The sequence below is a fragment of the Protomyctophum bolini genome (genome assembly GCF_963924005.1).
Source record: "Protomyctophum bolini genome assembly, chromosome: 16".
NCBI classification, from domain to species: Eukaryota; Metazoa; Chordata; class Actinopteri; order Myctophiformes; family Myctophidae; genus Protomyctophum; species Protomyctophum bolini.
Window position 1 is genome coordinate 35,527,211 of NC_137877.1, and position 25,089 is coordinate 35,552,299.

At 40.8% G+C, this 25,089-nt stretch overlaps 1 protein-coding gene across 14 annotated transcripts in view; it reads right to left on the minus strand.

The window, feature by feature from the left end:
* The window catches only part of lrrfip1a (leucine rich repeat (in FLII) interacting protein 1a), a 54,775-nt gene that overhangs the window by 23,575 nt on the left and 6,111 nt on the right, over positions 1-25,089 (minus strand). For 8 of the 14 annotated variants that reach the window (XM_080786526.1, XM_080786525.1, XM_080786522.1 and 5 more), the window contains exons 2-10: positions 11,142-11,228; positions 5,915-5,932; positions 5,704-5,775; positions 4,247-4,291; positions 3,896-3,937; positions 2,790-2,831; positions 2,380-2,421; positions 1,968-2,009; positions 1,698-1,742 (exon numbers count right to left, since the gene is read on the minus strand). In XM_080786526.1, coding sequence (XP_080642652.1) covers positions 1,698-1,742; positions 1,968-2,009; positions 2,380-2,421; positions 2,790-2,831; positions 3,896-3,937; positions 4,247-4,291; positions 5,704-5,775; positions 5,915-5,932; positions 11,142-11,228 — 435 coding nt within the window. The remainder of the gene's footprint in view (positions 1-1,697; positions 1,743-1,967; positions 2,010-2,379; positions 2,422-2,789; positions 2,832-3,895; positions 3,938-4,246; positions 4,292-5,703; positions 5,776-5,914; positions 5,933-11,141; positions 11,229-25,089) is intronic. The other 6 variants (XM_080786524.1, XM_080786523.1, XM_080786533.1 and 3 more) reach the window with 3 other exon arrangements.

A 25,089-nucleotide genomic window follows, 5' to 3' on the forward strand; every position in this document is an offset into this window, starting at 1 on the left:
GACATACTGTAGTAGGGTATAGTATGCACACGCACGCGCACACACACACACACACACACACACGCATGCACGCACGCACGCACACACACCTCAATAGATCCTTCACTATTCCAGATTTGGCATGTGTATTTCCATCAATACACATGCCAACACCAACTTGACCCATTATGGACTGAGCCAGACACACACACCTCTGATGCCCATGATCCTGTTCTAAATTGATCTTATCATAGTATAAATATGACCCCATATTTGAGATCTGAGCCTAAAATAGAGCTGTGTGTGTGTGTGTGTGTGTGTGTGTGTGTGTGTGTGTGTGTGTGTGTGTGTGTGTGTGTGTGTGTGTGTGTGTGTGTGTGTGTGCGTGTACAGGCGGGCACAAACATGGTTCAAATGCCTTTGAAGTGATTAAGTCTGGTGGTCACGCCAAATGAAATAAAACAGAACCCCTTTTTGTAACTATACCTTTCAAGACGGGAACCCCTTTGGGCTCGTTGCTGCTATATACAGTATATCAACATACATTTTCTTTGTTATTTTTGAATAAATAATTGAAGGATTTCAGAAAACTTAGGTCTGGATTTAGTATTCAGCCTCAGTCCTAAATGGGTTACCGTAATTAACGGAACTATAGGTAACTGACTAAATACTGTAGAATTGTCTCCTTTCAATTCAGAATTTTTGATTTTTGAATGACCTGACTTTAGTATTAAATAAGAGATACAGACAGTAGGAAAGCTGAGAAGGAGACAGTCTATGGAAAACAGATGGTAGGCAAACCGAGAGACAGTGTAGCTACAGATGGTAGGACATTTTAGCAGGTGACGGTTTAGGAGAGACAGGTCACAGGCGGTAGGAAAGCTGAGAAGGAGAGAGCGTTCTAGCAGGCCATCAAGGGAGCTGAGAATCTAAACCACTATTTTGTCATTGTCTTCATCATCATCGTTATCATCATCTGCATCAATCTAATGATGTGTTGTTCATCCATAACATGTAACAACTAAGGTCAGTGACAAAACTTGACAGAATAATGTTCCATCAAGATCTGACTGTGCAATAAAGAAATCACATCAAACCTTTGTTGATTCCAGACAGGAATGGGATAGAGATAGAACTCCCCAAGAAGGAAGAAATATTTACCAGAACACAAGTGCCAGTTTGTGCAACTACAGTACAGTACACACTGTGGTATTATAATCTACCACAGTATGTGATAGATTAAAATTTCAGCTCATTCTACAAATAAATCTAATTTAATTTGATATGTCGTTCTGCAACGAACAATCTACATTCAATTCCACTGTGGAATTGAGGCCATAAAGATGATTTAGCATGAACTACCTCTCTGGTGTACTGTATGTTGATTGGATTCTTATTAGATTACCGTAGTTATTTGAGCAGCAACCATTGAACTTCCAACAACAAGTGTATTATCTGTCTTAGAACCATCTTGGATTTCATCATAAGCCTCAGCAGGAGTTGTGTAGAATTTGAAAGCCTGGACGGACGGACGGACAGACACGGACGCACACGCACACGCGCACACACACACACACACACACACACACACACACACACACACACACACACACACACACACACACACACACACACACACACACACACACACACACACACACACACACACACACACACACACACACACACACACACACAAACACAATGTACATACTGACCCTCACACTGCTGCTCACGGACATCCGTTCATCATCGTCCGAGATCTGTGAGAGAAGGATGGAGGTGGAAGGTCAGGGTTTGACAATGGTAACAAATGGATGATTGGTTACCCATCGTAACATAATCAGACTGTGAATAACAGGTATAACCTGCTGGAGTGAAATGCAGCTTAATGTACAATTGATGGCAAAACAAATGCTTGTTTTCACATTGAAAGATGCAACAGTATGACTATGAGCAGAGTGGAAAGAGAGGGAGGCTTTACAGACCGTCTGTATCCGTGAAGAACGTGAGTATCGCTCACTGTCCTCCTGGAGAAACGAAGGAGAGATGGAGAGATGCAAAGGAACGAAGGAATATGTAGAGATGGAATGAAAGGAATAGACAGATTGGAAAGTTCAAACCAAGATTGATGATGGGAGTTGACCAGGGCTAATTATTATTATTATAATTATAAAAATATATTGTATTTGTCCAGGTATTGTGATCTAAATGGCTTTGGGGAACATTCGAACATGATCCTTTTCAAACACGCCATGCTTTGACATGAAAATGTAAATAATCAATGTTGCCGATATGCCAATATCCCTAGTTAGTTATGTCACCGATTTCCATACTGAACGAAATGATAGAAGATGCAACAGTATGGGTAGAATGGAAGGAGAGGAAGGGTTTACGAACCGGCTGTATCCGTGAAGAACGTGAGTATCTCTCACTGTCCTCCTGGAGAAAGGATGGAGAGAGAGATAGAGAGATGGAGAGATGGGAAGGAAGGAGAGATGGAAATGAAGAAGAGATGGAGAGATGGAATGAATTGAATAGACAGATTGGAAAGTTAAACAGAGACGCAGATGATGGGATTACATTATTGAATTTGTCCAGATATTGTGGTATTAAGATCTAAATGGTTTTTGGGAACATTTGAACATGATCCGTTTCAAACACAGCATGCTTTGACGTGGAAATGTATTTAATCAATTTCAGTGATATACCAATATCCCTAGTCTTTATGTTGGAAACTACATTTCCCATGTGGTTGGACAAAGGATGAAAGATACATGGGCAGAGGGTAAAGAGAGGAAGGTACAAACCGGCTGTATCCTTGAAGAACGTGAGTATCTCTCACTGTCCTCCTGGAGAAAGGATGGAGAGATGGAGTGAAAGGAAAATAGAAACGGGAAAGTTCAAACAGAGAGATGGATGATGGGAGTTCAGTTCAGAATCAGAATCAATCTTTATTGATTTATTTTATTCCATATTTGATGCCACACAATTTGAGCATAGAATTCTCAATGGTTTAGTGAACATCTGCCCACAAACACAGCATGCGTTGACACATACCCATACGGGCCCTATGTCAGGAACGATGCAAGTCATTCCATTTATACTGCTATGCGACAACAAGCTGCGATACAAAGCTTCACCAATCAGTTAAGCCGACAGGTTGGGTTAACCAGTCAAGACTCTGAACAAACGTCAGATGCTGTCCAAGCTATGCCATGGACACATTTTGTGTCACACAGATTCCGTTAATTATAGTATAATAATGCCCATTGCCCAAACACAACTACATTTCCCATGTGGTTGGATAAAGGATGAAAGATGCAACAGCGGGAGTAGAGGGGAAATAAAAGGCGGGTTCAGTAGGGTTCGAATCCATCGTGACCAGCTTGACCGATCGTCTACTCTATCCGAACGGGGAAGTCGGTGTGGAGGGTGACCTTTGTTGCTGCACTAGCAACTCGTACTGCCTGCCCTATGGCGGAACGGAGGGAGCAGAATGGACAATAAATGGCCTCCCGGTATGAGGCTCCTCACTTGGCAGGTGGGTAACAATATCAGTGACAATACGGAAATGTGTGGAGTATCAATAGCATCTGTATTAACTGTAGTCCCAGTTTTCAGTTTCCTATTCCAGTTCATTTTCCCATAGTTTTGTTTGATTGGCTCAGCAGCAGATCTGAACTGTGGAAACACATGTGAAGGTATGTTGTGTGTTTCGGGTTCAAACCTGCTGACAAGTCAAACAAACAAAGCCATGTGAAAATTAATTGGAACAGGAAATAGGTATGCCACCTTCTGAAAACTGCGACTACAGTTGTGCACAGTGCCGTTAGGCAGTTATGACTAAATAGTGACAAAAAGTGGTAAAAACAAATAATTGGCTACTCTAAATTTTGGAGAAAAGTTTACAAACCGGCTGTATCCGTGAAGAGCGTGAGTACCTATCACTGTCATCCTGGAAAAAGAAAGGAGAGATGGAGAGTTGGAAAAGAAGGAAGGAGAGATGGGGAAGTTCAAACAGAGAACCGCAAACCAATATAACTGTTTAGAGCTTCTTCTTCAAACCCCATATGAACATGATACTTTTCAAAGACAGCATTTGACTTAAATGTGTTAGAATTCCCATACTGCTGATATGCCAATAATATGCAAAGTGTTTATGTTACTGGCCCTACAGAACTACATTTCCCATGTGGTCGGATTGGGTTGAAAGGATGAAACGGATGCAATGAGCAGAGGGGGAAGAGAGGGAGGGTTTACAAACCGTCTGTATCCGTGAAGATGGACGTGAGCATCTCTCACTGTCCTCCTGGAGAAAGGAAGGAGAGATGGAGTGAAAGGAAGAAGAGATAAAGAGATGGAATGAAAGGAAGGAGATATGGAAGGAAAAGAAAAGAGAGATGGAGAGATTAGATGCAAAGACAAGAGGTGGGAAAGTATGTTCAACCAGAGATGATGGGAGTTGAACAGGGCTGCACGATTTCAGGATGAAATAACATTATTTTGTCTAGATATTGTGGTATTATAATAATCTCAATGGTTATGGGAAAACATTTAAACATGATCCTATTAGAATCGTATGCTTTTCATTGCTTTAATTAAATTATCCCATTTTGTTCAAATGCCAATATTATGTGATCATTTATAGTAGAAATTAAAGTCTAACATTGTAACATGTTTAAATGTGCAGCCCTAGATCAGAACTTATCCAAGGGATTAAACTATCTCCAATTCGCATCTGGAAGGGCCCTCAGCATACACCAATATATCACCTTCTGTTTTGTACATAATGTTCATTTTTAAAACAACCACCAATGTTTTTGTTATTTTATAAACACCATGAATTCAAGAACCAGGTTTCAAACCAATAGCGTTGATGGTAAGTACACACACTGTTTCAACACACAGACTATCCACATGCAGTAACCAACAGTGATGCAGTATAGTCAGTAATCCAATCAACACACAGACAAACATGTTGCACAAACACCATTAGCATTCGTCCTGATACTGCGGGTTCCACCGAACCACAATGCTGCTCCCACCAAACCACTACATGAAAACAATATCTTAACAACTGATCCAACATTGTAAAGGTTCCACTTGCTACTGTTGGTGGAACATTTGTCCCCCAGTGTAGTTGTACTATATTTGTACTGTAAAAATCATGTATTGTGCTCTTATTTCCCCCCTTGGGATTTGCCAGGAATGCACTGGAAAAAAGTAAGATACTCAAATTGTATCAGCTGATATTCAAGGAAACGGCATGCTATTTTATGATATATGAATAGTATATATGCACTTATGCAGCATAGTATTTCTTTCCAATGTACATGGCTTGTTTGATGTAGGAAATGGTTAGATGTAGGGCTATGGTTAGTTAAAAAAAACATGCATCTCAAATGGTTCAACCTCCCACAATCCTGTGGGACAAATAAAATAAAAATAGCTGCATAAGTAAATGTGATAAAACCCATGCAGTTACAAACAGACTAAAGACAAGGTTATTCAGATTCAAACCCAAACAGACCCTGGCTCAAAGATAATTATTTTTATGAGCCAGCCTTGATTATGTTGCAATTGGCTTTGTCATAACAAGCCTTAACAGGAATTATCCGACATTCTACAGCATACCGCACTGTGTGTAAAAGCTTACATCAACAACATGCTAAAAGGAGGCATATTGTTAGTGTCCATTTCTCAGCACAAAAAAAACTGTACCATCCATTGCTCTATATCGGCCCACTTTCCGTCCCCTTTGTCCTCCACTTTGGTGTCCAAGCCATAATATTTCTAATTGAACCCGAGAAGAGAAGAGGCATGAGTACATGAAAACAGACAGAGTCCTGAAGACAGACATTTTAAACAAATGAAATAAAATCAAATGATAATGAAAGGCTAGGGGGTTGACAAGGACTTAGAGGAGGCCTACCTTCTGGACCTGAAAGATCTACACACCATCAGCAACGAAGAAGAAAGAAGATGAGCCAGGACATGAGGGAGGAATAAAAGATATGGAAGCAGAAAAGATATATAAATAAACTGGCTAAATGAAAACAGTGGAAAAAAGACAAATATCAAATAAACACAAGCATTTAAAGGGAATGCAGGAAGTGGAACAGAGTGAAAGAGTTGACATCAAGCTGCTCTCTTGAAATAATAATTAATACAAAAGGTCAAATGGCTGCTGGAAAGTGTCAGAACATTATCACAACTGGACAATATCACATCTAAAAAAAAATGTTTCTTTCTTTACGACTTTCAACACAAATTCTATTGTTTCGTTTTTTTGTATTTGATGCCAAGTTGCCAACTTTATGTGTCATAAAATTCTGTACCACTTGGAAATATGTCTGATTTTATTATGTCATCCATAGTATTTTAAGCTAGTATGGAGAAGAAAAAATAACGCAAAACCACAGATGCCATTTAGACAATGCATTAATGCATTGCATTATGTATTGTCTACATTACTTTCTGGCAATGGCTAGCAGGATAATCATATAACACCACCAAAAAACATAATTGGGTCTGTATCGCAACCACTTACTGTGCCGTTTACATGAAGCAAGGTTGAGTTTGCCTTTCAGGGCAATCTTTGTGTTAGTTGGATAGACAGGTTTTCGGTTCTAAACATTTACTGTAGCGGAAGATAATCTGCAAGCACATAGGAACTTGGAAGTAGCGGTACACAGAGGCACTCTTTACTGACCAAATATAATAATATCCAATCCATGAAGAATCTTCAGGTTAGTAAAAAACAAAGAATTCAGAATACAAAGAGTTCAGAATACTACGGAGCTTTGTTGTCACCTGCTGCGTGGTCTTGCATCAAATATCAATACACACGCACAATGATCAACATATACTGTCACAAACTGACAGAAGAAACGAACAAAGGACAAAGCAGATGAATAATGTCCAAATGACCAAGACAGTGGGGAGTGTATCTGTTACAGATGAGTAAAGGGCAAGGCTCATACATAGTCTAGATTTTCGGTGGTGGGGTGACCACCGAACTACAACATGACGTCACGAGCCGCGGTGAAGAGCAAACCACCGCCACCGCTCCAGCCCTTCTCTCTGTTTTTACTCACCACCACTCAACTTTCAGCTCCGGTGGTCACCTCACCACCAAAAATCCAGACTATGAATAGGCCTTAAGTTTAAAGTATCTTAAAGCCCGTTTTGATTTAGTCATCACTGAACCAAGGCCTAGGTAATGCTTGGTGTCTGGTGGTTCTACTGGTCAATGATTAGCAGATCAACTTATTCATGAACTCACACACCTTTCCACAAATGCCAAAAACCGGGGTCTAGAAAGAACACTTGCCAGCACTGGACTTCCAATCAATAGCTCAACACTGGTTCTCCAACAGTAAAAACACTAAACAACACTAAAAGGCTCATGTCTTGGACATTGCCATCATGTGCAAAAAAAATTCTTCATATCCTGAATCATACCAGACAACCTTAAAACAGCAACTATGACTCATTTTGACCATGACCTCAATTGCATTAGCAAGATACTTTGAACATTCAGTCTATAAGAACATTCAATCTACCAATACATTCCCAGCAATGTTTCTGTATGAATAAATAGTCATATTTTTATATGACTACATTATAAACAGTTTCCCACTGATGGCCTATAAGAACTGGATTTTAAAGCCTTTAAACCTCGTCTCTGTTCCAGGACCAGAGGTTAAATAAACTATCATACAAACTGATGGTTCATTGGTTGTTGATCAGCTCTTTTCTTCAGATTCATGAATTTCAGCTGGATGGAATTGCAACTCCTATCTGTAGTATTCTGTACCAGCCAATGTTGTTTCACCCACATTTACACCCTCCATAAATCCGTACAAGCTGCACTGGCAATTCCAAAGGGCCAATTAAACCTGTAATTCTAATTTAGAACCATGGTCTACTGTACCTCTTGTGCCGGTTTGAAAATCTGGCAAAAATCCATGTCCTCTGACCTGACCTCTATGCACAGTGTATATATACAGGTTATACACACAGTAACTTTGATTATCTCAGCTATTATTGTTCTAGACTTTGGGCTCTTGTCCACATAGAATCCCTCGTCTTCATTCACACGTCTAATTGAGGTGAAAGGTCACGCTCTGACATTAGGAATGACTTATCGCAGCAGAACATAGTAGTTCTACATTAGTCAGCATGTCTAGTCCGCTCTCATCTTCACTATAAGTCTCCCTGCCAGCTCTGGAATCAGTCAGCAGATCCTTAATGAAGGTAACCTCACCATCAAGGCAAGCAAGTGAGAAATAACACGTCAGAAAGAGCCATGAAAAAAAATCTATTCTTCTGAATTTCAAGTATTTTTAAGAGGCCGGGATGTGATTAAAAAAGGTTTTCGTTATCCTTGGGATTGTGGGTGGGGGGTGGGTGGGTGGGTGGGTGCGATAGGGGATTGAGTTTTATTTCTTATTTGATATGTCTAATTTGATTTAATTTAATTTAATTGTTTAATACTTGCCCCTGAAAATAGGTTTTCGTAGGCAGCTTAAATAAAAATGTAACACAATGCATCATATCGTTGGGAAAGCAGTACTTTTATGTGCTGTACTGAATACCTGTCAATTCTATGTATTGGAATTTATATGTGTACCACATTATAGATGAAATTTTCAGCTAATATGACACCTGCAGACAGTATGCAGGTGTCATCAACAAACATTGCATTTAATTGTTTCCTTGTTCACATTTGCATCCAACTCACTCAAACACCAGGAGTTCAAAAGTAATTAAAAGTCAGAACGGAATTAAGTACTCGGCTAGCATATTGTCCAATATATGTCTGGTCAACAAATTAGTATGTGAACGATAAGCCCCATCTCTAAGTCTGAACAGATGTTCACAATTGCCCAAAACACGTTAATCATGTAAGCTACTGCTTAACTCACCGAGACTCCCTTTTTCAGCAGAGGTTTTCTTTGCCACCCATTGAAGGCTGCTCTCACCCACCTACGTCCCTGCATGCCAACTGTCGTCCAGCCTTTGTTTTGTTGCCCTCAGTCACGAGGTGTCTCACCCACAGCCCGACACACTAAGACAGACATTGCAGCGTGTCTGGAGTGAACTGTGACTCTCAATCTCCGAGCTACGGACGTGAGCACGGGCGTGAGTGACACTGCTGATAATACTGCATTAGATCCCTCTTCAGCATGCATCCATACTTAATGTCCAGATGATACTGTCTTGGGTCCAGTGTTCAGCATGCATCCATACATTAGCTTAGCCTGCTAAGCTACTTTGGTTTTCACGCACGCACGCACACGCGCACACAAACACAAACACACACCTAACTCCTGACCAGACTCAGATTAACAGTAATCCACTAAGTATGACTCTGTGTGTGTGTGTGTGTGTGTGTGTGTGTGTGTGTGTGTGTGTGTGTGTACCCGTGTTTTGATTTTAAAATAATTTTGGCACAGAGGAGATAATCCTGATGAGTCTTAAAGAGAGAGTAGTCTGCTAAAGCAGCGATCAAAGTAGATGAAAACCTCACATGTTAAGCTGCAGGTACCTCACATGTTAAGCTGCAGGTACACACTAGGCTACAATGACTCCCACTTCAGGATGCTATCTATTGATTTAGACTAGAACACTATTTTCACATGCTGTCCACAAATACATCTATACATGTGGTAGTTTGGTAGACTTAGCCTATTTACCGTACTCTTTATACTATTCTGATCATCTAGGATCACAGAAACATTGTCCGAGTGCTACGGGTGTGCCCTTGTATTACTAAATGATAGCATCTTATGATGTTAGGATTTTCAATTGATTCTACAGTTGCTCCCGTTGCAAATTAATCTGGATGAGACAACATCAGCTAAATGAAAGTGTGAATGTTTTGGACTGGAGCCACAGCCACTTGATGCTAACATCACACAGTGCAGTAGTTTTTATGCGTTGTGAGGTTAGTTAGTTTGTAGAGCGAGAATCAGATGTGTTTCCATGTTCAGGATTAAGTCGAGCCAAGAATAGAGAGCTCTGGACACCACAGACGTCCTGGTATAGAGAAGATCAGACGTGTTAAACCAGAGAGCACAGGAAAACACAAGCAACACTGCTGACCAGCAGTACACGCATGTGCACACGCACACACACACAGGCTGACACGTACGCACAGACTTTCACCTCACCACCTGTTTCAACATACTGTAGGCTAGATACGACGATTGCAGTGTTGATGCAAGTGTTGTGCTTGCAGCTGTGTGTTACAGTTTACGTTTACCTTGATACCATGACAGTCACTGACCATTAATAACAACTGGTCACAGTACATTTCAAGCCAGAAATCAGTAAAGTCACTACTGATATTGGGTCAGCGACAGCGGCAGATACTAAAGTCATTATACTGACTGGCAGTTCTATAGTTTTCTGTTTTTCAGAAATAATGCATTATTTGGTTGAAAATGAACACCTGCAGTTCCACCTGAAATGCCACCAGTGACCCATAACTCACTCTGAAGGAGTTCAAAGCCTTAGAGCTTATAAGAACATAAAGTAATGTTGACAGGACATGCCTTTGTTCCTATTAGCCAACACAATGTGACACCCAGTAATATCCAGCCATTTGTGTTGTATAATTACTTTCTGAAACGGATTATGTAACCGTAAAGCAGAATATCAAAGATTTCAGAAACATTCTGAGGTATATTCCTGGGCTCTGAAGTTCAGCTGAACTTGTACATCACGACACGAGGTTCAGAAAAAAAATGGAAGTTGTGCGTGTGTAGAGACAAACAAACCCAACACTCACAGGACTACCGACAGTATGTGGAGTGTGGACATAGGTGATAGGTCATTATCGTTTGTTGATTAGGGTTCAAGACATTGAATTTGATCTCGCACTTGTAAGTTGCTCTGGAGAAGAGCGCTAAAGCGGAGAAGTCAGCTAAATGCCTAAATTGTGAATTGTAAACATACGTTTACACAATGAACTGTATGTTACTATAAGAAGTTGCTCTGCACATCACTGCTTTAATACGAGTGTTGGATGCAGTATAGGGACTATTTTTATACTGTACTTCATCAAAATGTTTAGCAGTAACATTCTTTTTTAGTTGATGTAGATAGACAGACAGAGCTTTTGTAGAAGTTTAAGAAGCACTGAATTGTACCTCTTTCTGTTGTCTCTCCAGTTCCTTCATGCGGATCTCTCTGGCTTCTGCCCTAGCTGCCCTCTTTGCTGCCAGCCTGGCCTCCGCCTGAGAGTGGGAATGTGAGAGAAAGTGTGAGAGAGAGAGAGAGAGAGAGAGAGAGAGAGAGAGAGAGAGAGAGAGAAGTGAGAGAAAAGTTAATGCAGTTCAATTCAAGTAACAAACATCTATAAGTGATGAAGACATGCGACCAGAAATCCTATTCCTAGATAGTTACGATGAATGATTGGAAAGTTGCAACTTGCAAGTCATGACTAGAGAGTAGAGACAGAAGAAGTCAACAGTTTTGTTTCGTTGCCAACATGACAACAGTGAAAATGTCGCAGGGTCTCATTGTGGTCATTTTATGTCATATCATGGATCAGAGACAACTGCAACCACATGGGACAAAATTATCAAACCTATCCAAATGATCAAACACAGGATAATAATACTAGTAACAATGTATGCCAAATGGTGGCTATTAATAGACAAATAGACAGTGATGCTATTGATGGATAGCATCCTGGCAGTGTCTACAAAAGCAGAAAATACTAGGAACACATAACTCAGTGTATTTGTGTGTGTGATCCATGACTTGACAGCATGTTTGACTTGTATTAACCTATTTAAGACTTGAGACTGATTCTACAAATGCCTTCTCTATATCTAAATCAGTTCTCACACTTTCAAGGTTCTTTTTTTTTATGTAAAAAAAACAAAATAGCAGATGTACAGTACAAGCTAGTGACATGTAGGCCTATGTACATCTGCTATTTTTGAATAGCCAAAAAATGTAAAGCAAGGCTTTTGCACACCTACAGGCGACAGGTGCGTAGGAGAGGGTACGCTGCCCCAAAAATGAAAAAGGAACAAGCACCCGCACACTGTCTTCAAATACAGTGACCAACTTTTATTTCAGGGATACAGCAACGTTTCGGCCTATGCGGCCTTCATCAGGCTATCTTTGAATAGCCATGGTAAAAATCTACAATGATAGAGAGCTTTCCCTGGTTTTAATGGGTTAATGCATGTGTGCATGTGTGTGAGCGAGCGTCTGCGTTTATGTATATAATATATTAGTATTTATTGACTAGACTGTACTTGGCAAAAGCAGGACCTTTTCCTTAAAAGGACCTATCTTAGTGTGTGTGTGTGTGTGTGTGTGTGTGTGTGTGTGTGTGTGTGTGTGTGTGTGTGAGAAAGAGAGGGAGCAAGAGAGAGCACTTCCTTCTACATCTGTCAGAATGTGTCTGGGCTGGTGAATGCTGTACTGTGGGTGGGGTTAGTGTGCCATAGGCGGGGTAACTGCTCATGAAACCCTCCTACTATCATCATCATTGGCTGAGGGGTGCTAAAGCAAAAGCCACACGGCCACCAAAGTCGAGCCTCATACTGCAGCCTCACTCATCTGCAAAGAGAAAAGCCTGGTCCCAACCTAAGGCAGAGAGTGTCTAGCCGGAAGTGTTTGAACTTCCCCTGGAAGTTGTCCTTTTTCCGCTTCCGCCAAATTCCAGCACTTACGTTTAGACAATCAACAGTGTAGGTCTCGCCCAGCGTGACCAAAATCACTATGGTTCCTTGTAGAATGTGCCTATAATATTTGCAAGTTTGGTCCGGTGCTACTGGAAATGCCATGGGGTCACCATCAGTAGAGGTCACCCTCTGGGGTTATGTATGTAGCAGAGAAAGGGTCATGACAATCCACTAAGTCGTTTTAAAGATATGATGTTTGGGACAAATTGGAGGACCGACGCCACCATCCTTAGTGTCATGCCACTGGTGGGGCTAAAATGAACTCCCCTCGCTAAGCAGGTATCTTGAGTTAAGTACTCTTGAGCCAGGCATTTAACTCTGCCTCAGCTGAGCTGTTATAGTAATACACTCAGAGGGTAGGATCACCGACGGATTTGACTGTAATTTCCTCTACAATCGGACATTATTTTATATTTTATATATAACAAGATGGGGGGGGATCACACCCGTGTGAAGTGCGCTAATATATTAAAGTCTATCTCATGTTGATTAGGTGATGTAATGGTGATGAAACAGACGGTGCCAACACAAACATTAAACGCCATTAAGAATAAAGAGACAATATCACGTAAATGACACATTAGGACGTAAATTTTCCCTTCATTGTCAATGCGTTTACAAAACAAACATTGAACTAAACATTGAACTGTGTATAGGAGGGGCTAGCTCCCCTCAAAAACAGTAGTGGAAATATGCAGCAGCAAACAGCTAAATATGTGTAGGGGAGGAACACAGGAAGTGTAGAAACCCTCACTGATTGTGACTTCCTGACCTTGCTTTAGCCCATTCAGTGATTCATTAAATGGCATTTCCTCATGAGTCTAAGCTCATTGTCCTTGTATTGTTAATGTTTATTCCTAATGTCCATGTGCTCAGCCAGCATCCTATTCAAAGATCAAAACAATGAATAACCGTGTGTCTGTTTCATGTTGTGTCTCTAGGCTGTAATGGAATGGTAGATGGTGCATTTCTAAAGCACTTTTTATCCTAAACATTTTACAATGTGCATTACATTCACACACATTCACGAAACGACAGTGGAGGAAACCACGCACCATGCTCATTTGGAGCAGTTCGGAGTGTCTTGCTCAAGGACACTTTAACACAATGCTAGGAGGAACCCGGGATTGAACCCAGGAACCTTCTGACCATGAGGCTGCTCTACCTGCAGAAGCAGAACGTGTAATCGGATATTAACCTGAGGGCCACTCATTATATTAAGGTGGGGGTCGCATGTGGCCCCCGGGCCAGAAAGGCAAGCTCAGCCTCTGGTGTTCAACCAATCCATTCAATGACATTATCTGTCCCAGGGATTTAAATGATGAGCCACAGATTTTGTCAGCTTGTCACTGGACTTCAACAAGTTTTTTTTTTAATACACCGAATAAAGTTTACCTTTACCTTTACTGGATAATAACACAGAGGTAAGGACAAAGGCAGGAAGAAGAGAAGAAACTACAGTCCAGACATCTTAATGTCAAGTCAAAGTGGTTGCATAGAATGACAAGCAGTGTCATTAACTCGAGAGCAGAACTAGGTCACATACTGTACTTCTGCTGCGGTGACAGATGGCTGGGTTTTCCATACAGGCCCATGCTGTGAACAGCAGGATATGCAGACAATGACAGGAAATACATTTAAAGTAAATTCAGTTAGTTGTATATGCGTATGATCAAATATTAGACACATTCTGAATCCTCCTGGTGAATTAAATACCACCCCTCTGACGCAGACAATTATTTCTCTCTGTGCTAATCATACTACTATCTATTGTATTTCATACAATGAGCCAGCAATATGCGTAACAACCAACCATACAAGGGGGCATCAAGAGCATGTAATCATGTGGATCTCGGAATGCCCATGAGTGCATGGTTCCAATTTACTATATTCACACAGCGGCCAATTTGCTCTCGTCACGTCATACTTGCGGATTGGGAATAAATGACACCCCGGGTGGCACTTATATGACTTAAGTGCAAAATGGCCACCGTGTGAATATTTTTAGTGCATTGTGGATCTCAGACTTCATTTTGTCCAGCTTGTGATGTCAAGGTTTCAGCGTAATCTGATCCTACTGTGAACTTATTATCATTTTGATACCGATTGGACCAGGGGACAGCGTTTTGCCAGATTAGCACCGGAAAAAACGCACGCACGCACGATGATAATCAGAACCTCGACCTCAGCACCTCAACCCCAGTTAACAGAGCAGGGAGTAGGTTCCATTTACTGAGGCAGGTGCTAAACCGCATGTTATGGTGGATGAATGGTGACGGCACAGCTAATTATATTGATTACGGTTCACAACTCTGTTCTGCTAGTTACACACACACACACACACACACACACACACACACACGTGCACACACACGGTCAGTCGCACGTCCGGCCACACGCACACAGTCACACACACACACACACACACACACACACACACACACACTCTGAATGGTGAATGCCAGCATTTATTGAGCAACTTCATTAAAGTGAGACCTACATTAGGACAGGATATTGTCACTAGTCTGAAAACAATCAATTTGAACGCCCTTGACTGAAGAGGAAGTGATATAGCCGAGTCATACACAAGAGGCCACGTAGCCCTGTCGACACGTCTACCCACCCAATTCTTGCGTGAGAGAGATGTGGGAGAAAAAAAAAAGTTCCCACCCTTTGCTTGAGGTTTCCCCATCAATCAATTGCGTTCCACCCAGTCTACAAAAGCCTCTATATTGTATAATGCTCAGAATGAATCAATATTTGAGCATCCACACAGACATGATCAAACCATTAAATACTGCGTGCCTGAAGGTTATCTCAGGAAACCTGAAAGTCAACCTAGCGTGCATGACTGATGACTTGCCTAATACCAAACCGTGTGGAAGAAAAAAACATTTTATTCCTAGGACACTATTTCAATTTTCAACCAGATCTGACACACACACACACACACACACAGAGTCGGTTGCACGTACGGCCGCGTGCGCACACACACACACACACACACACACACACACACACACACACACACACACACACAATATCGGTCCCAGCGAGTATAAATTATGGAATCCTGGATCATCTGCTTTCTCCCACATGCATGGTGTACCTGTGTTTATGTATGGCACCTTTTCTTGAACACAACCACCAGCAGCACTCTAAGTGGGCCAGAAGACAGGACAGAACCTCACCTCACTTCCTATTTATAATGACCTACATGGACTGCACTTCTACCAGAACCGTTCTAATTCTGTACAATTGCAACAGTGTCACCGTCCTCCCGAGAGTAAATGAGCTAGTTCGTTTACTTTAAACTGTGGAGTCGCGAGACATGGCCAAAGCATTTCCGGGGGTCCCCAGCCAAAAACATTGAGAACCCCTGGTATAGTGTAAAGATTGTATTTATATTACTAGTGTATATTACACACTTTGAATTAACCCACATAAAAAAATAAAATCTAAGAATCTCCAACTAAGGACTAACTATTTCAATCTTTGAATTTCAGGGGGCAGTCCTACCAAATTCTGTCTGGGCCATCCTCCGGGAAGTGTATGAATGTGCTCAGCATGTTTTCTAACAATTCAACTCAGTGGTGTCTCTTATTACAGCATGTGAATGAATGGCCAGGCATTAATTTATATAAAGATATGGCACCTTTCTACTATTTTCTTCCCTTAGTTCAAACGACTTTACAATGTAGTTTGAATATGTTGGTATTGTACATGGTTTAGGGTTAGGGTTAGCCCAGCTCAGAGGTATTAGCCTGGTTCCTTAAAAACGGATCCTTCTTTGTCTGCTGCTGACAATTCTCTGAGGACACCAGATCTGTATCAGAGCTCCCAGCACCACCACACCTTACCAGTCTGGCCTTTCTGTACCACCACTCCCATACCCCACAACGCCTGCTTTACATTACCACATTTGTCGGACATTTTAATGACCACAAGTGCTGAAAGACGGAACAAAGAGGGGGGTACAGAAATAACTCTGAACTCAGAGCAAGCGGAGGTTAGGTCATTCTTCAGATGAGGTGGAACCATCACACTTCAGGCTATGTTGAGAGAAACATATTGTTCATTTTACAATATTATCCAGTCTAAGTGTAGCCTGTAGGGGTAGAGTAAAGATCTGAAAGTAGACAATAACAATAATAATATTCAGCAATAACAGTAATATGTTATTCAGAGCCTGCAACACAGTTGTCAGTTTATGAAAAACGTGACATGACGTGACATACCTGTTTATTATTTAAAAAGATAACAGTAAAAGTAAATATTTGTAATAAATACGTGAATAAATCACGTTTGAAGACACGATAAGATAAACCTAAGGCAACTCTTTCTCTAAAGCAGTTCTAGGAAACTCAGTCAGTAGTTATACGGCAACTTTTTGGCAAATTATCACGTCAATGACAGAAGGTGGGAGACCTGCCCTCCCTGTCTGATGAGGTGTCTGTCACCACACACACACACACACACACACACCATCACACGCACAGGCCATGAGTGAAATGAATGCTGCGTCAGATTTTTCAAACATTCACTGGCCAAAGGCAACTGTTTTAACATCAAACAAACACAAATGAATAAAAGACAATGTTTCACTTTTATATATTTGGTGGGAATGAACAAGTTATTAGCATTCAACCTTGATGGAAGACACATTGGTACCAACAATTGTTATACAATGATGGCACATGATGCATTTCCAATCAAACACCACCCAGGCACCATCACACTGGCACGCTGAAAGCTGCGTGGTGTGATAACTTCACAGACTGTGACGTGCACGTAAGTGTCACTTGGGGAATAAAAATAGTCATGTTGAGGTTACCCAGATGTTTCCCATTGCTTCTGGAAGGACTTCCTTGGTTTGTTTTTTTTCTAAAGGAAGAAAGAAACATGGAGCAGCTTGTGGTCACTTGGAACAGTTTATGTAGCATGATGCATCTGTCACAGTATACCACCAACACCACTACTACTGCTGCTTCTAGTACTACTACCGACTGTCACTACAACCACTACTACATTACTACTACTACTACTACACTTTGTTGTTGTTGTCGTCATTGGTGGCGTCTTTTTTTGTTAGTGCTCCTATAGATTTCCCTTACTGTACTTAATAATGGCAAGCTGTAACTGTATCTTAAAATGTCTGTTCTGTCTCCGACGACTACATTTCCCTCACAGGATCAATAAAAGGTATCTATATCTATAGTACTATGACTACTAGCTGCCTGTAGTGTTCCTGTTGTTGCTCTATAATGGCAGTAAGTATATAGTCACAGGAAGTTACACAATGTGGTTGCGAGCGTATCGTGAAAAACAGGCGGTTAGCTTCAGGAAGGAATTTCTCAGAGGGGCACAGTGGACATGTTTAGTTCCTTTTGTTGATTTATGTCTTATTTGGTTTTCTCACTTTAGTCACTTCATCCTTCTACATTTATGTATCCTAACTGTGCCACAGTGTGCCAGCCAACCTGTGCTTCATGCTGTATACAGTACTGCGGGGGTGCCCACACTTTTTGATTTGAGAGCTACTTTCAAAATGACCAGCTCAACAAGATCTATACTCAGCCCCAAAAAATATGATACCATTGCTGATTTCTTTTTCTTAATATGATACTATTGCTGATATTTTTTTATGTACCTGAGGGGGCTTTGGAATATAGCAGAGCTGGCGTTACATACAAGAAAAAACACACTCGGAATGGGAAATAGAGGGGGAGAAATGGTTTTCTTGGATTTCATTTGTAATGCTACCGGCATTTTTGTGCACAGCAACACTCTTGAAAACTAAATCAATCAAGTTACCTTAATTCAAATGGCAGATGCCAAAAATATTTATATTAATTTTTTTAAGGGGTCATGTGAATCTTCATGTGGTCTACCTGCACAGCCATTGTGATCTACTGGTAGATCACAATCTACCTTTTGGGCATCGCTGCAGTACTGCATACATTACATCTGGCAGATGTACACGTACAGTATATAAAACCACACATGTATGTTGTCACTGGACACTTTAATTCAGGACTGGGGGGGGGGCCTTCAACAGAAAGTGTGTTTAGGTAACTAATTACTCATTTCAGTGCAGTGGTAGAGCAGATACAACACCAGAAAAGCATTCAGTTATGTTCTACTCTGTGACTTGTTTACATAATCCAGTAATCAACACCAAATTATTACACAGTTAATATACAGAATATCTCTGAGTCCCAATTCAGGGGGTTCATCCTAGGTAGGCTGCCTAGCCCAGTCCTACGATGGACACATATAGGCCGGAACAGAGCCTTGGGGAATTGTTTGTTAACAGGATAAATGGGCATTCTTGCATTCCGTGAAAGGACTCTTATTACCATGGCAACACTGTGCCCCTGAACACTGTGATAGCATGACGAGGATTTGCTTTCTTTTTAGTTTTTATTTGAGAGATTCACATTCACTGTACATGACACACACACACACACACACACACACCCTTGAACAGGACTACTTGAATCCCTATTCTAAAAACGGAGTTCACACCCTGCCTGCATATCTGAAGCTATCCCGATATTGCAGAATGAATTAAGCTTAAATTGATTAGACATATTAAATCACCAGCCTGACTTTACCGTCTCCAGCCCTCATCTCCAAGACGTTAAGTTACAGTACACACAGCAACATTTGGGACACATTGTGTACCACTGTCGCTTTAACCACAAAATGACCTAAGGACTGACTTTGTTGCCCTCTGAGTCCGCTCGACATTCCCATAAACAGCAGCATATCAACTGGACTGGACCTCATTTGGTAACATTGAATATCAGCTCACGCCTCCAACTCCACCCATCACTGTTCCTACAGTCTGCTCTGCATGGAGCATTGGAGCTCCACACTGGTGAATAAACAGGAAGGCGTTTGTGATAACAATCTCAACTGGTCCTGCATGGGATGATGTCATCACACACACACACCCACCCACAGTCCTCATGTCCTTTTATGGAGACTTGTCTTGTACTGGGGGTCTAGGGAGGGATATTAACTGAATCCAGTGGGCTGTGCATTTCCCCGTGTGTTTACACATGGAAATATAGGGGATATATTGGGATTATTAATGTTTGTTTAAGAGTATAATCAGTGTTTCCTGGAGTATGTCAACCTGATATTGAACTCAGGGTTATAAGCCTCTGGATTGGTCTTTAAAGGATCGGTTCGCCACTATTATATGGCCTTTGTCATGCTTTAGTATGATATCCGTTCATGAAAACAATAAAAATATTTACATTTGGCGAAACCGCTGCGGAGAACGAGTCATGTAATGAGCTGAGGCACGGTAATATCATTTCCTACAATACCCACAGTGCATTGCGCGACAGACAGACAGGCAGTGAGGCAGCCCCCAGGAAGCTGCTGAAAGTTTCTCGTGTTGTTTAGAGTTGACTTGAAAGCGATAGATAGAAGTAATAATAATAGCTAATATTTAGCGGTTGTAATAGTAACAGCAGTAGTGGTGGTATAGTAGTTAGTAGTCTCTGATAGTAAGTAGCGTAATAGTAGTGATTTCGAACGTGCGCAGCGTCGGACTCTAAATTCCACTGGCTGGCTTTGTTTTTAGAAATCGTTATGAAGTACAGATGCAATCCCAGCTGTGTGAACCACTTTGGGTGTGCAGTGAACATTTCACCAACGCAGATATCTTCCAGTTCAACCGCAATCTAATGGAAGAATTGACGCGGAGCATCATCATCATCGAAGCAGAAGTTGCAGAACAGAGGTATGTCATTATTGTCATAATAAACTAAAGCTACAATGCTGTGTACAGTACACCAGACACTGAATGAATGGCGATTGCATTACAGGAGGAGACCACATGCATTTCCTTTCAAAATACATGGTTGTTGTTACACGTGGTTGTTGTTGTGATGTCTATAAATTAATTTGACATACGAGTGTCTCTGATGCTTACAGCATTATAAAGATTTTGTTGCTGTTTGTAACTGGAACACCCTCCACATAAACGCCACCATTTTTCCTAGCTCTGGTCCATAGCCTCAGAGTAAGGCTATGGAACAGAGCTACATTTTTCCATATCAAGCTGCAAACTACAAACCAAACATAAAAGCATTTAAAACCGGGAAAGCATCTGTATTTGCATTGGCTATTCAAAAATAGCAGATATACAAGCTCAGTGCGTCACTTGGAGTTGGTGCCGTGCTGCGAGCTTGTACATTTGCTATTTTTCAAATGTTTTGCTAAAATAAAAAACCTTATTGTTTACCATATTGTCTCATGATTGGTCAGAGGCCCATAATTGCATAATACTTTATTTGTTGCAGGAGCTGAGGTCTCGGTGGCTGTCTTCAACTCAAGAGATGAATAAGTGGCTTTCAAGGAACTCCCAAGTATACAGTATATTATATAGATACAATTTACTTTGTATGTTGCTATTGAACACAATCTGGATTGATAAAAGAAAAGAATGTGATCTCATTTTCAAATATTAGACATGTACTACTCCTAAGCCTTTACCAATATTGTTGTGCAAGTACAATTTTAATTCTGGACTTTTACTTGTAACAGAGTATTTTTATATAGCAATATTGATTAGATCCTTTTTCTTCTGGGATTCTTGCACACTGTCCGATTTTTGTAATCTGAGTAGGAGGACAAACTTTGCCTGTGTGGCCTTGTTTTTTAAACCTTATGTTACAGTACAATAAAACACATTCACTGACATAAAGTCACACTTATTTCCATTGTGGTCTTGTTTGTATAAACAGACATGTGAATGATTTGTATCACGGTGGCCTTTGATGCAATATTGACAGAGTATTAGGAATTGGTCAAAATGTATAAATACAATAGGCCTACATGAGAAAAAATAAAACAAACTTGACATCAAATCAACTATCTTTTAATAGTACTGATTTACATAAATCTATAAAAACAGGGGTCTATGGTTGAACTGGAAACTAACAAACTACATGTACAATCATACAAGTGCATTAGTCAGAGGTCACTGAGGCAGTGAGGCAGGTGGTTCTGCATGATGACATGTCGCTGGAGCAGCTTCTGGCCAGGACAGGAGACGCACATGCTGTGGTGAGACAAGACAAGAGTCAGTAATGGTGAAAGCACTAAATGATTACTGGAATGGACGACTGAGTGTGTAGGCTATGTGCAGTATGTTTCATGTGATGTACACTTGGGTATTGGACTGTTAAGATTACCGACCAAATTAGTAGGTAGGCTACAACTATATCAAATATCAATGATAATAATAAGCAGACTTGGCAACCTGACTTGTAGAAAGTATTCACACAATCATGTTACCAAGATTGCCTTTTTTTACCTTTAGAAATATTGCATGAATCAGAGCCTGTCAGTCAGATGATGCAAAAACACTGATCCATGCCTTTGTTTTTTCTGGGCTCGATTACTGCAATTCTGGACTGCAGAATACTGCCAAAGAAAACAACGGAATCTGTGACCTTCCAACCTACATGACTGCCTTCTATTTCAATGTTTTATGCCTTGCGTTTTTCTCTCCATTGCTCTGTAAAGCACTTTGAGCTGCATTGCATGTCATAAAAGATGCTATACAAATAGTTTGATTATGAATCAGTGCAAGGCACTTTGCTTGAGTAATTTGTACAATGTTGTCATCAGTTTTATAGTATAGTTTGTTGCTTACTTTTGATAATGATCTTTTTTTCTTCTTTTGAGATATTACAAAAGGTTAAAAGTCAATTCGCTGTCATCTGTTGTGATTTACAGATACAATTCAATACTACAGTGTGTGAGACACAGTAGGCCTATAGTATAAATGACAGTATATTTACTACATTTTACGGGACTTTGGTTGACCACTGGTCTTTGTAAAAGCATATATAAATATGTGAACCTTTATTGAAAATGATATTCCCTCTAGTTTTCTAGGGGGTCAAACTAAATACAGCAAATACAGTAATGTGCTTTATGTATGAAGTTTGAGTTGAGTATGTATGGCTCACCATCAGTCCATCAAAGACATCTTCAGCCTTCTGTAGTACCATCTGGGCTGACCTAAGTGAATGAATGGACACAGGTATAACACTTGAATGTTTACATTGCTAACCCTGAAACATACGAGCCCATGGCTAATACTGTACATTGCTTCAGATGGCATGCCATACATACAGTTTTGAATTGAATGAATGAATAGAAGATGTTTGGACCGAAAAGTTGTAGGCTGAAGCCGTGCCTATATCCTCTGACACTTATGTAAACAATACGGTGTGGCGACACACACACACACACACACACACACACACACACACATAAGCTGTAAATACATTGAACACTTACTTAAATCTGAATGTCCCTCTTGGTCCATCGGGCTTCGGTTGCAACTTCCAGTTTGAGGCATCCTGAACGCATGTCCCCACTTCTCAGTAAAACAGTCAACACTATCTGGGCTTTTCCTGGGCAGAAAAGTTTGTGTGTGCGACGTACTGTTTCAGGGAAAGCTACTAGCTACTATAGCTAGGTCGCTCCAGCAGGCATCAGTCCATCCACAGCAACTAGCAGTGTTGTCCCCGTCAATGCATTCCTTCCTCCGTATATTTCTGGTTCATAATATAACGACCCTAACGCAGATTCTGCCAATATGTATTTAAAATTATCTCGTCCAAAAACTCCCATGGAGTAGCCATACTGACTTGTTGTTGTGGAGTAGCCACAACTCGTTGTTGTTGTGTAGGCGAGAGACCGTGTCCTTCGCGGCTAGGCTAGCTACGGCAACCCTACCTGTCCAGTCCCTTGTAGTTTCTGAGAGCCTACCGAGGGTCATCCACTTACGTCACTTTGGGACAAATACGTAAGTGGACGACAGCTTTGAAAGTGCGCCCACGGAGCTACAGACTACCAATGATAATACTCCGGGGTATTTTAGCATATATGCTAATGATAAAAAACACACAGATTAGGTTGAATAGTGGCGAAGTGGTCCTTTAAGCACCGAGCAAACTAGGAATTAGGAAAGTCAGGTGTAAAAATATAATGTTTTGTATTACACAGCTTGGTTGAATGCTTGAGTCTGATCGCCAAATTCAGTGGTCTGTTATTTCTGGATAATGACCGCTCCGCTCTATAACAGACCGATGCCTAATCAAACCCTCGGAGCACCTGCTGTGCCCAGCTGATTTACTGCCGTTTCCAACATGACAGCCATTGTCACTATGGCAATGACACAATGTCATTTACAGGCAGCTAAATAAACATTGCTCTCAGAAATGTTTTTGAAAACATTTGAGCGAGGAATAGACGATGCAGTAGCCGAAAATGTTTTCCGAATGTGCTGCAGCTGGGCAGACGCCGGCCAGCGCGACACAGGAAATACCTCGTTTTGTTGCGCTTTGGGTCAATTTATTTAATTTATGTATTAAAGTAGCCGTGCAATAAGCGGGATAATGTAGGGCTGAGTGAGTGGTCATCGTTTATAGATAAATCACCAACAGGCTGATTAAAGCGCAAATAACATGCATTTTAAAACTGCTTTTAATATTTAATAATCATATTGTCTATGTCCCTCAAAGTTATTTCTAATGGTTTGAGCCTCAATCACCACTCTGATATAACCAGCCTTGTCAATTTTTTCTGGACTTTGTAAGCAGTTTTAGCTGCAGTACCACAATGTCCTGAGGTGGAGAGGGTGCTGATATGCAGATTATTTAATATTTGAGTCATTATAATACTCATGCTAGATAAAACCAGGCTTGTTTCCATTCCATGCCAGCTTGGAAAATCAACAATGGTGGACATTGTAAACGAAGTGGAATTGCAAATTTGCAACTGAAGACTGAGAAAAGGAGGAATTATACAAAGTAGGGTGACATTGATGACATCACGATGAGGCCAAAATCAGTCGAGCTGTTTCTGAGAGCAATTTCCATTAAAACACCCATATGACATGAAGGCCTGATTGTTCAAAATTGGTTATTTGTGGGGATAGAAAACACACATGGGAGCCCCAAAAACACAAAAGAAATTGAAAAAGTTGAATTTTATGTTATAGGTCCTTTAACCACCGACACTGCAGGTATGAAAACTGAATTTAGTTGACCTATTCTAAAGTAGGCCAATTCGATTCTAATAATTATATAGAGGGTATATGGTACGATGATAATGTCACGTGCACATGTGACATTATCATCATACCCGGAAGTTATGCGGGAACGCCTACCAAGTGGGGAAAAAAAACACTTTCTGGCATTGACAGCCCATAGATCCAATTCCAAACCGAAAAGTCCTATCTGATTGCATTAAACAACGTTAAACTTACTTTTCCACTCGATTTGCCATTCACTTTACGCATAGTGCATACCATCTATAGTCTATAGAGGTTCGCCCCGCTACACGGCCCTCACCT